Source organism: Eublepharis macularius, chromosome 6 (genome assembly GCF_028583425.1).
Source record: "Eublepharis macularius isolate TG4126 chromosome 6, MPM_Emac_v1.0, whole genome shotgun sequence".
NCBI lineage: Eukaryota > Metazoa > Chordata > Lepidosauria > Squamata > Eublepharidae > Eublepharis > Eublepharis macularius.
In genome coordinates, this window is record NC_072795.1 from 119,203,608 (window position 1) to 119,216,998 (window position 13,391).

General features: G+C 49.5%; 1 protein-coding gene across 1 annotated transcript in view; it reads right to left on the reverse strand.

Annotated features, from left to right (window-relative positions):
• Positions 1-960: 960 nt before the first annotated feature.
• Positions 961-13,391, reverse strand: part of CABCOCO1 (ciliary associated calcium binding coiled-coil 1) — a 187,415-nt gene continuing 174,984 nt past the window's right edge. The window contains exon 9 of the mRNA XM_054983957.1: positions 961-3,430. Coding sequence (XP_054839932.1) covers positions 3,356-3,430 — 75 coding nt within the window. The 3' untranslated portion in view covers positions 961-3,355. The remainder of the gene's footprint in view (positions 3,431-13,391) is intronic.

A 13,391-nucleotide genomic window follows, 5' to 3' on the forward strand; every position in this document is an offset into this window, starting at 1 on the left:
TTGGCTCTACATGCAAGTGCGCATCATGGGAACGAGAGGCATTCTTCCCCCAGCTCCACCCCCTTCCCCTCTCTTAATTGTCCCCCTTGCTTCAAGTTGAGACTTGCATGGGGCAGGGATCTGTCTTCTTGGTCTCTGCAAAGGGTCATCCACATTGATGGAACTCTACCAATAGTAAATAAAATAATAAAGATGTACACCCTTTGCCAGGGCTCTTGCTCTGAAGACATCACGAAGGACGCTGCCCTAATTTTACAGATTTGAAAAATGCACAGCTGTCCTGCATATGTGCACAGTCTACATGTTAACAGATCAAGGTTGTAACACTTAGCACTTATACAGCACTTTTTCATCTTCAAAGTGCTTTACAGATCCCCTGGGGCCTCCATAACATCTGGGAAGTGGCAGGGGGTCTGGGCTGATCTTCAGAGTCCACTGGCATAAATCAATGTCAGGCCTCGTTTATAACAAGACGAACTTGAGTCTCAAGCAATTGGCTTCTATTATCTACTCTAGGTGATTGTGATACTAGAGATGTTAGGAATTATTAGGAAAATGAAAGGGCCAGTGTAATAGGGTCATTATATAAATCTTTATGGCATGGCCACATTTGGAATATTGTGAACAGTTCTTGTGTCCCTTCAGAGCTGGAAAAGTTCCAGAAAAGGGCAACTAAATATGATGAAGGGGATGGAATATCTTCCCTGCAAAGAAAGACTATGAATTTTATTTTGGATATAATATAACTGAAGGGAGGACAAGAGGGAGATTTATAAAATTATGAATAGCAGAGAGAAATGGATAGAGACAGATTTTTCAGAATAATATGCCTTGGACATCAGCCAATTAAATTCTGAAAGCAAATTCACAAGGAAAACAAAAGCAGAACTCCTTCATACAATGCATAGTTAACTTACAGAACTCACTACAAGTATGTGGTATAGCCATTTAAAAATTTATTAATTATAAGGACAAATTTATGTGGAATAGTTCTATTCGTGTCTACTAGTCCTGATGGCTAACTGGAAGCTCTCGTGGACAGAGGCAGGATATAGCACTAGTGCCTGGCTTTTTTATGATCAAGCACGAGGCCAAAATGGTTGCAAAATTAGACGACAAAAACCCTCAAGCCGTCAAATCAATGGACTTGAGTAACCTGAAAAGGATTGTTCTGTTAAATGCCTACCAGGCCAACACAGTTTATACTTACTTAGGTTTTTCTTAAATCTGTTTTTAAAACAAATTGTTGAATTTATTTTTTTTCTGTAGTGTGTGTGCATTGACTATATGGGATACATTGGTTTGACATTCACTTTTTAATGTTTATTAGCAGAACTGATTATTTATTGAATTGTGATTTTATTTTGATTGTACTTGGAAGATTGTGGCTGAAAGGTAGGGTAGAATTGTCTTCAATCAATAAATCTTGCTTTTCACTGTTAAGAACAGCATGCTGGGTAGTTTACCTGTAACCAACCACGCAGTTCCAAGGACTCAAGGACACTTCCGTTTCCTTAAGAGGGGCCAGTGATTTACACTGTGATTTCCCTTCTGCTGCATCCAATTGACCAGAAATTTTGTTCCTGGGGAGGTGGGGAGGGGTCACCAGATCCACAGGAACAACATAGGGGGCAAGGTTTGGGGGGGGGGGGCTGCAGTGGGTGGGAGAAAGCAATGTAAAATGATGTTCTCTGGTAAGGACACGTAAGTGCCCTTAAGTTTTTGGCATGTGTGGCTGGATACAGACTGATGTGACCTAATGAAAATAAATTTCTGATGGTTTGTATCTGTCAACATCCTGAGAAATGCACTTGTATGGATTAAACAGGGATAAACTGTTTCTACTTAATTTAGTACGGCGGTGGGAAGAGGGCATTTTTCCTATTTCTTAGCCAACAATGGGTGGACAATATTTTTCTGCTTCAAGGATAGAACTGAGGCAGTGCAAGACCGAGCCTGTGCACAAAAGTTAAAATCAGAGGGCCTTGCCATTGCCTGGGACAGGGAAGGGAGCATTATTGGTCAATCCCAGGCTTTGGACAAGGGCGTCAAACTGAAACGAGAGCCAAACCAGACAGATAAGCATGGCTGGTAGCTATTCAGAGGGTCTCAATCAGGATGATAGTTTTGCTTAAAGGAGTCTGAAGCAGGGCTAGGTTGTGGGCCCGGAGCAGGAGCAAGAAAACCCTGGGTGCTGAGAGCCGGCACAAGATCCAAGAAAAGGCTTACTGTGCAACCCTAAGCAGAGTTATGCCCTTCTAAGTACACTGAAGTCAATGGGCTCTGTTTAGGATTGTACTGTTGGAGCCTTAAGGAGGCTAGATATGGGATGAGTTGGATAGAGGGTACCAGTAGTAGCAGTACACAGGTTGGAGGAGATAAAGCAGAGCTGAGCCTCAACAACTGTGAATAAATGAGCCGACGGCCAGTTGGGGGAGTCCGTCCTTCTTTCTGATCTATTTCACAAAGGGGATTTAAAAGCACTGACTGACTTCATGTCTTTAAACTTCTGGTGCTGCATTGTGGAGAGAAGCAGAAGCATAACGCCAAAGAGGTGTTCTCCAAACATTCTAGGAGCGTGTTCTCCTTTAGCTGGCTTGCAGGGGAATCACTATTTATCCAGCCTTGTCCTCGTGCTGCTGCACGTTCTGTCTGCCTGTCATGTTTTAGCACGCCCCATTCTGGACTGTCAGAAACAGCTTTTGATTGGGTTGGGTGCAAAGCGTGTGTGTGTTTGGGAGATAGGAAGTGTGGAACAAGCACTATACCCCCAAACCCGTACATCCTATTTACTTACTTGAAAAGCTACGCTGGTCATTCAGGGTAGACAAATAGTTCATCTTGACTAAATGCATGTTTCCCTTTCCTTTATGTTTTTAACAACTGTGGGTATTCTAGAACTCTGAAGGGTGACGGGATACTCCCCCGCTTGCAGCCAAGGGGGGAGGAGTGGAAAGACACCACGGTCATGATGGCTAAGAGGATGTTGGCGTTTGATCCCCCATTGTTATGCCACTCAATGATTCAGATGCCTTTCATAAACACAGGAATGGGGGGAACATCACAAATCCGATGCCATTCAGAGTTCAAAAACCACCAAACAGATCTCAGTTCAGTTTAAATTTTCTTCCTCTGCCATTTAGTTTTCACAGAATACTCCACTGCTTATACATAAAGAGAGGCTAAACTAAATTTGCAGGTGTTGTATTAGAGACTTCAGAATGACGTTTGCTCTGTGAAGCAGCACTGACCCGATCAAGCCGAACTTCAGAAACAAAACACGACATAGAGATTGTGTGTGTTTGAAATAACCGGTGGAATACTCTGCACCGACACGCGACTTGTGCAGATTTTCTCAGGCCTTCTTCAGCTTTTCTATTCTCACAGAGTAGGCCTCTTCCTGCATTTGTAGCCTTTCATTTATCTCCGTCTGTAAAGACAATAAAAAAGTGGATATAATGGAGCTATCGACTGCTGTATGTTGTCTTTACGGTTTTGATATAGCAAAGACAGACGCTATCCTTCACACAACTTCCTGTTTTGCAGATGTTATGATACCCCAGCCTGCTCTTGAATGATAACACTTTATCATGTTACTGCGAGAGCGGTCCAATGTATAACAGGGTTAACATACCTGTAACTTATGTTCATCGAGTTCTTCTGTGCTGACACACATGGGGACTGCGCAGGCGCAGGCCAGCCGCCGGAGAATTTTCTAGAGCTTCCATGGCTCCGAAGGGGCCGTTTGTCGCGCGCCTCAGCGACCGTTTTCCCGCCCAAACGGTCACGTGATCCTCCAGCGACCAACGGCCCCTTCCCTCAGTTCTCCCTTGCCGCCGCTTGACCAACACACTTCAGCCGTAACACCTTAAAAACACCAATATCCGTTACAGCCATCACAGTATTGTGCATTGGAGTTCACAGCGGGGTAGGAGGGAGGGTTGTGTGTCAGCACAGAAGAACTCGATGAACATAAGTTACAGGTATGTTAACCCTGTTTTCATCTTCGTTCTTCTGTGCCTCCACACATGGGAGTGTACCAAGCTTCACACAACAAGGAAGGCGGGGGTGAAGTCCAACACAATTTTATTAAGCAAACAAGATCAACAATAAATAGATATGCATATATACATCTATGTAAAAATACTGTGTAAGGACACATAAATATTCAATATTTACATATATACACACCCCCAGGTACATATATACACACTTTCACTCAAGGGTACCCAACAGGTACGCCAAGAAAGTCATTCCAAAACTCCCTCAGGAAAAAAGGGAGTGTAAGACAGCCTTGGCCACAGATACATCCTGCTCCGCATTGACATCAACGGCGTAATGCCTGACAAAGGTGTCTGCAGAGGACCATGTGGCTGCTTTACAAATGTTAACCAGGGGCACCCCCCTGAGGAGTGCCGAAGAGGATGCTTGGGACCGCGTGGAGTGGGCTCTGACATGAAGCGGGCAAGCCACCCCTGCTAGGGAATAGGCCTTGCTAATGGCCGTCACAATCCACCTAGACAGGGTCTGTGAGGAAGCCCTGTTACCCTTGTCCTTGGCCCCAAAACATACAAACAGGTGAGGACTGGAGCGGAATCCCTTCGTCCTATCCAGGTAATAGGCTAGGGCCCTCTTCAAGTCTAGGGAATGGAGGGCCTTTTCCCCCTTAGAGGAGGGTTGAGGAAAGAATGCAGGCAGTGAGATATCCTGCGAGAGGTGGAAGGCGGACACCACCTTAGGCAGGAACCCAAGGCAGGGACGCAGGACCACCTTGTTGGGGTGAAACACAAGAAAGGGAGGGTCAGACCTCAGTGCAGACAGCTCACTGACCCTTCTGGCCGATGTGACGGCCACCAAGAATGCTACCTTATAGGATAGCATATCCAAGGGGCATGTAGCCATCGGTTCAAATGGAGGCAACATGAGACGTGAGAGCACCAAGGACAGCGACCACTGAGGCACTGGCGCTGACACAGGTGGGTAAAGATTGTACATGCCCTTAAGGAACTGGCGGGATTGTGGGTGAGAAAACACCGTAGCACCCTCAACTCGGGTGTGAGCAGCTGATATCGCTGCCAGGTGGACCTTGAGGGAGGAAGCCTTCAAGCCCAGGCCACGCAAGTGGCACAAATACTCGAACACAACCCCCAAGGGACTGTTGTCAGGCACCACTCCTCTGGCAAGTGCCCAGAGCTCAAACCTGCGCCACTTGGCCGCATAAGCGCGCCTAGTGGATGGCCGACGAGCATTCAGGAGGACCCTCTGTACCTCGTCAGTAAAGCCTATCGGGGAGGAACGATCCGCCAAGCCGTTAGATGCAGCTTCCTGGGATCGTGGTGGACCAGGCTCCCGTTTAGGAGAAGGTCTTGCCGAGGGGGCAGACTCACATACGTCCGTTGGGACATCCGCAGGAGCTTCGGGAACCAAACCTGCCGTGGCCAGAAGGGGGCCACTAGGATGCAGTCCGTCCCGTCCTCCTCTATCTTGCACAGGACCCTGGGAATCAAGGGGAACGGAGGAAACATGTAGTGCAAGCCCTGCGTCCACGTAAACTGGAAGGCATCCCCAATAGAGAGGGGGTCGCTCCCTGCCCTGGAACAGAACGTGTGGGCCTTGGTGGTCGCCGCAGTGGCGAACACATCTATCACTGGATGACCCCACATCTGGAAGATCGGCCCAACGCACTCTACGTTCAGTTCCCACTCGTGTTCCAGTAAAGGGACCCTGCTGAGGGCATCTGCCCGGGCATTGTCCGACCCAGCCACGTGTATAGCACGGAGCGACACGCCGTTCTTGATAGCCCACTGCCAAGTGAGTGTGGCTTCCCGGCACAGGGCCATGGACACTGTGCCCCCCTGCTGATTCACGTAGTACATGGCAGTCGTGTTGTCCGTCTGCACCAAGACATGACGATTTCTCAGCAGTGCTGTAAGAGACACAAGTGCGAAACGAATGGCCCTTAGTTCAAGCACATTGATATGGAGGGTCTTTTCCCTGTCAGACCAGACATCTTGCACCGACACATCACCACAGTAAGCCCCCCATCCCAACAGAGAGGCATCAGTGGTAACCGTGATGTCATGGTGTTGATACCCGAAAGGGGTCCCTCTAAACAAGTTGTCGTCAGACAGCCACCAGTCCAAGGAGGAGAGGATGACCCTCGGGATAGAGAATTTGAGGGACGGAGGGTGCAGTAGAGCATCATACCTCCGCACAAACCAGTTCTGTAGAGGGCGCATACGCAGCCTAGCGAAAGGCACCACAGAGGTGGCCGCTGCCATATGCCCTAGTAAGCACTGGATAGTGCGCACAGACTGGAACCGGTTCCTTTTAAACACGGCCACTAGACCCTTTAGGGACCGAGCCCTCTCCAAGGGGAGCAGGGCCTTACCCTCCACAGAGTCTAACAGTGCACCAATGTAGGACACCTTGCAGTTGGGCACCAGTTTGGATTTCTCCAAGTTCACCAGGAGCCCCAGGCGTTGGCAAGTGCTAAGTACCAAGCCAATGTCCTGCACCAGCCTAGACTCTGATTCAGCCACGATGAGCCAGTCATCGAGGTACGGAAAGATGGTACAGCCTTCTTCCCGTAGGAAGGAAACCACAGGGGCCACACATTTAGTGAACACTCGTGGGGCAGTGGACAGGCCAAAGGGGAGCACCTTATACCGGAAAACCCGTTGCCGGTAAACAAAGCTCAGGTACTTCCTGTGCTCCTTCCGTATGCCCACGTGAAAGTATGCGTCTTTTAAGTCAAGAACCGCAAACCAATCCCCCTGTTTCAGCAAGGCGATCACAGCCGCCAACGTTACCATTTTGAATTTGGTCACCTTGAGGAAGGCATTAAGGCCCCTCAGATCCAAGATGGGACGTAAGCCCCCATCCTTCTTAGGGACCAGGAAGAACCTAGAGAAGAATCCCTTTACAGAGTCCTCATAGGGCAATTCTTCCACAGCACCTTTGGCCAAGAGCGACACGATCTCCGCATCCAGCTCGGCCATAGTGTTATTGACAGCTGTCAGGGGTGAACTGCATCTAGGCAGCTCAACGAACTCCAGCCCGTATCCCAGTTCAACAATAGTTAAGACCCATGAGTCAGATGTTATTGACTCCCACTCAGAGAGGAGTGGACTAAGTCTGTCCGAAAAGTTCGGGGATACGGCTGGCGTGACCCGTCAGTACTGCCTCCCGGTGCCCTGCTGATCCTTCTGCTGGGCCGGTTGTTGTGCCGGACGAGGCTTGAAGGGCCGACGCCTCCTCTGCTGTTGTGCGGGAGGGTAAGGCCGCTGTTGGTAGGCAGGATACTGCTGGTAGCCTGGCCGCTGTTGATGGTATCTGCCCTGGTAATGGTAAGGACCAGATCGGGGAGCGTACCGTGACCTGGAGGAGGGCTTGTCCGCTGGAGCCAGGCCCAAAGACCGCGCCGTCTGCCGGTCCTCTTTCTTTTTCTTCAGGGTCTCGTCGGTCGCTTTGGAAAAGAGCGAGTCCCCCTCAAATGGCATGCTCTCCACTCTGGAACGCACCTCTTGGGACAGGGCCGTAGACCGCAACCAGGAGTGGCGCCTGAGGACCACCGCCGAAGCCATTCCTCTAGCAGCAGTGTCAGCAGCGTGGCTTCCAGCGTTCATCTGCTGCTTAGACAGCCTCACAGCCTCTGTCTGCAGCAGGGACACCACAGCCTTCTGCTCAGGAGGGAGGTCTCGCGTATAGGATGCCAACTTCTCCCAGAGGTACAGCTGGTACCCTGCCATGATGGTCTGATAGTTGGCAATCCTCAGACCTAGGGAAGAAACAATGTATTGGCGCCTGCCCATGGCATCCAGTTTCTTGCCCTCCTTATCGGCAGGTACCGAGGAGTGACCCGATCGCCTGGGGTTGAACTCCTCTGTGACCAAGGAGGAAGGTGGAGGGTGTTTCACCAGCGCCGGCCAGGTACCCTGCTTGATCTTGTAGAGCTGCTCAATCCTCTTGGATGTTGGAGGTTGATCGCAGGGCACCTGCCACACCTTCTCCACGATTTCCTCAAGACCCTCGAGCATGGGGAAGCCAACATATGCCGGGTTGTCTCCATAAATGCGCTTGAGGAGCTTGTCCTTGGTCTGGGGAACCGCCGAGGAGATGTCCATCTCGAGAGCCTTGGCCATCCTCGCCATCTGGTCGGCGTAGATGCGGAGGTCCTCGAATGGCGAGTCCGCAGATGGTACAAGCTCTTCAGCTGGCGATGGTTCGGACCAGGACTCCGACTGGTAGCCGCCAAAGCTCTCCACATCCTCCTCATCGGAACCGAGCTGGGATTCCGGAACCTGGTGCGGAGGGGGAGCCCACGTCGACCTCGATGTCGAAGGCCTCGGTTCCGACACGGAGAACCCTGCAGGTGCCCCTTCCCACTGGCAATGGTATGGCGAGGGGAGGTAGGAGGCCTGTCGATGTCGGGACGCAGTGGACCGGACCGATCGGACACTGTCCCCAGAGCGACGTCGCTCACGACCGGCAGCTGGTGGAGACGGACGGGCAGGCGACGGACGGCTCCGACGAGGAGACGGGCTCGGTTCCAGCCTCGGCGACCGAAGAGCAGGCGATGTTCGGATCCGACGGCGCGGGCTCGGCTCCGGTCCCGAAGAGAATTCTGCGGGCACCGTCTCGAAGGCCATCGGATCCGGCACCGGCACGGAGATGTCCTCTGGCTCCGGGGAATCCAGATGAGGGGAAGGCGTGTGAGGAAGCACGATGACCTCTTCCTGGGGAGCGGGATGCGGCGACCGGTGATGTTTGGTCTTCTTCTTCTTCTTCGCCGGTTCCGAAGAAGACCTCGGAACCGACGCGCTCCTCGCCTTCGAAGGGGACCTCGGCCTCGATCTCTTAGATTTTACCGGAATCGACCCGGTCGTCGGTTCCGATCGGGGACTCGGTAGACGGATCCTCGGTTCCGATGTCGGTCTCGGATCCGACCTGGTGGAAGATGCGCTACGGGGCGGCCGCACCGGTCCCTGCGCTGGAGAGGCCGCTCTCGACGCCGAGGCACTCGGGGGACGCGGTTTCGACCCCGACCTCGCGGAGGCCACTGAGCCAGCTCCGGAATGCCGTTCGGCAGAGGGGCTAGGGCCGGCCTTGGAGGAGGGCAACGGGGCGCCTCCGGACATGACCTTCTGCCACAGGGAGGAGTTAAGACGGGCCTTGCGCTCCTGTCGGGCCTTGCTGGTGAAGCCCTGGCAAATCTTACAGGCCGTTACATTATGGGTCTCCCCCAAACAGAACAGGCACAGTTCATGGCCATCGGTCTTGGCCATTTTAGTGTGGCATTGGAGGCAATGCTTGAAGAGAGCCTTTGAGGCCATCTTCAGGGGCACGCAAAAGGAAGGTCAACAAACAGTCCGAGTCAAATTACCGAGTCCACAACAAAGTCCAAACGAGATCCGAAGAATAGTCGAGGTCACGAAGTCCGAAGTCAAAAGCCAAGCAATCAGTCAGAATAAAGCACGAAGCACAAAAGCACAGAGCAACGAAGCTCACGTTCTCTCCAAGCGGCGGCAAGAAGAGAACTGAGGGAAGGGGCCGTTGGTCGCTGGAGGATCACGTGACCGTTTGGGCGGGAAAACGGTCGCTGAGGCGCGCGACAAACGGCCCCTTCGGAGCCATGGAAGCTCTAGAAAATTCTCCGGCGGCTGGCCTGCGCCTGCGCAGTCCCCATGTGTGGAGGCACAGAAGAACGAAGATGAATGTATGTTTGCCACTAACAGGAAGTGGCATGGTGAAAATACCCCCCTCCACCAAACAGCCTTGCATGCTCAGTGAGGAACTTTACCAATAAATTCCAAACTGATGGGAAGAGGAGAAATTATCTAGTACTCAGATTATTGCTCCCGTTTTCTTTCCTTTGCTCCACATGCTTAATCTTTAGTGAAGCTTTATTGCTTTACTGGAAATGTAATGAAACAAAGCACGCCCCCACCCCACCCCAGAACTTGTTGCTGCCTGTCTCTTTTAATTCCAGCTATAATTGCCAATAAAAATTGTACACAAGGCACATTAGAATGCTGGACTTAGATTTCATTGTGGTTATTCTCAACAAAGGTACAAGGGTGGCAACAAACTTTCTCTGGCTATGGTAATATGTTTCTGCAAACTTTGTTGCCTGAAGAACTGTAAGAACACTGGATCAAATTCCACAAATATCGGCGCCCTTGGAATTTATGTAACCTTTTCAGTATGCAGAGATGTGTACGTTTGTGGAAACAGATGGTGCGGCTTGACAAAAACAGCCCCGAAAGGGACAGCTCGCAATAAAAATGTAGCTTTTTCAAGAACTGTATGTTTCCACTGAATCTTGAGAGAAAGTGTACATGTTGGCTGTATGCTAAAATTCAGGACTAACTGATCTGTTGTTTTATAATGAATCTCCATGAAGCGGTGCAGTTGAAAGAGTGGAATTAAGTCCCACTAACCAGTTCATAAAAGACAATCAGTAGGCTATCTTTTAAAGGCAAGGATGTAGACTGAGGTCCACTGGTGAACCCTAGTGGACAGGATTCTTGCAAAGAATGCTGGAAAACTTAGATGGAGATCAATTTAATCCAGTGAGATTCTGTTTGCTTCTAAGCAAGAGAACATTCTCAGCATCAAGTAACACAAATGAGAGATGCTTTCGCTGATAACAGCTGAGATCCTGAGCATGCACTCTTGTTTCATAGTTTAAAATAATCAGAGTGCTGTACGGCTGAAAAAAAGGAAAGCAAGAGCTAAGTCGAGCTCACTTTTCTTCTTTTCTTTTTTTCTTAAAATATTTATAGGCCCATCTTTCCACTGAATCTCAGGACCCAAGATGGGTAACAAAAACGTAAATGCAATTTTATAAAACATTACAAATAACAGAAATATAAACATTAAAACCAAACACTTTTTTACTCCCCCCATGGGTATTTCCTCTCTGTCCAGACTCAGACTGCTCCAAATGCTCTCCAAAACAGCCCTGCCTGAAAGCTAGGAAGACTAGGAGTCCCCCAACCTCTTCCAGGAGGCTATTCCAGAAACACTCAATGGCCACTGAAAAGGCTCAAGTCTGGGCTGTGCAGGTACCCACCGTAGATCCTGCTAGGAAAAACAAAATTGCCAAATGGGAACATGCAAGGAGAGGCGGTCCTTCAAGTATGTATCCTGCAGGTAATGAAGGGCCTTCAAGATCAGCACCAATATCTCAATTTGGACCCATTAACTACTTGGCTGGACCTCTGAATAGAAGTGATGTGATTCCACCAGCTAGCCTCAGAGTACAAACAGGCGACCACATTTTGTACCAGCTGCACTTTCTGGATTGTGTCTCAAGGGCAGCCCCGCGTAGAGTGTGTTACAGTAATCTAGCCTCAAGGCTACTGAAGCATGGATCAGCACAGCCAGATCAGGCATGTGCATTCCTAACCAGATATAGGGGGAGAAAAGCATTTTGCTATCATGGCTAGGCTACCCATTTCTTCAACAGGAGACCAGGATCCAGCAAGACTCCCAAGCTCTTAAGATACTTTCAATGAAAGCTGCACACCGCAGATGACAGGAAGAACAATCCCATTTAAAGCAGTAGCCCTTCCAGCCAGCATCACCTCCATCTTATCTGGATTCAGATTCAATTTGTTGTCCCCCACCCCACACTCAGACATTGGGCCAGGGCAGAGACAGCAGTAGCCAGTGGCATATTCAGAGTAACGTATAGATGGGTGTCATCAGCATATTGATGACAACCAACTCCAAAACTATGGACAGTCTTATTAAGGAGCCTTACGTAGTTATTAAACAACATGGGAGAGCATTGTGGCACTGCCCTCTGCCATCAGTTCCGAAGGTGTCGATCTGGCGTCTCCCACTGCAACCTTTTGTGAGTGATCTGATGCCAAAGGCCAGAACCATCTCAGTAGTGTTCCACTCAGACCCAGCTCACCTTCCAGGCATGTCAGCAGCATCGCAAGGCTTACCAGATCAAAGGGTGCTGAAGATGAACATTTACCCCTGCTGGGGGAAACTTAAACGTACCCACATTTTTCCACAGCAGGGGGTAAAGGTGGCTTGGGCATGATGTTCTTAAGTGGTCAAACAGAAGGGGAAGAAAGGTTTAAAGAGGTTCCCCTTGCACCTCTGCAATCACTGCGTCATTCTCTCCTTTGAAAAAGCAGCTCTGGTGGCAGCATTTCAAACAAAAAAACTTTTAAAATTATCATGGAGTTACACATAGCATGTAATTCCACCCTTACACTCCAAAGTTGATATACGTCTGAGAGCAGTATCCAAGACGTCTGTATGTCCTGAATGGATGGATAGGTTTTCAACTGCTGTGACCTCAGGATAAGATTCTGGGAAATTTGAAACCCGATACTACTCCCTCAACCCTTGTTGTCTGTCTTGAACACGTTTCTAATAGCTATTGTACAGAAGTCCTCGGAGCTGGTGAATCATCTCCTTTTGAAAAAACACTCCTTGGATTAAGCTGATGTGAATAATAATAAGAGGTGTCTCATTGTTTTTGTTTCATTTTATTCAACAATTCATTTTCATTACATTTGTTATGCCCCTAATTTGTTACTTACAGGGTTTTGTTACCAGCAGAAAAAATACTTCTGCCTCCTGCTCCCCTCTCGTCTCCCCCTCACCTGAATATATTCTGCTGTAAAGTTGCTGCTGCTGCTTCTGGTAATGGCCAAGCAGATAGGAAGCAAGTGGGAGCATTCCCAGGGCCTCAGAAACAATTTCTAATGGGCAAGTGGGAGCATTCCCAGGGCAAGTGGCAGCATTCCCAGGGCCTCAGAAACAATTTCTAATGGGCAAGTGGGAGCATTCCCAGGGCAAGTGGGAGCATTCCCAGAGCCTCAGAAACAATTTCTAATGGGCAAGTGGGAGCATTTCCAGGGCAAGTGGGAGCATTCCCAGGGCCTCAGAAACTATTTCTAATGGGCAAGTGGGAGCATTTCCAGGGCAAGTGGGAGCATTCCCAGGGCCTCAGAAACTATTTCTAATGCATCTCAGATATGACATCTTGATATATCCTGGGGATTATATTCCCTAGAGTTCATCGAAGCTGAATATTATGGGTGCGTTTGAGACAACATCCAAAGGGCTGCAAGAAGCAGGAATCCTCCCGTTAGCTAACTAGTTGGTTGGACAATCCGTACCTGCCTGGCCACCTCCAGAAAACCAGCACAGCCCTTGCCAAAGGCACGCTACATGCAAAGATTGGAGGGCGGGCAGGGAATGATGATACCAAGAGCAGAGAGGAGGAAATGAGGAACAGATCACAGGATAGTCACAGGATGCAGGATCATGAATGAACAAATAGCATTCGTTCATTCATTGCTTTCCCCATTCATTTTATTGTCCAAACAAACAAAACGAATGGGACTTTTCTGGTTTGT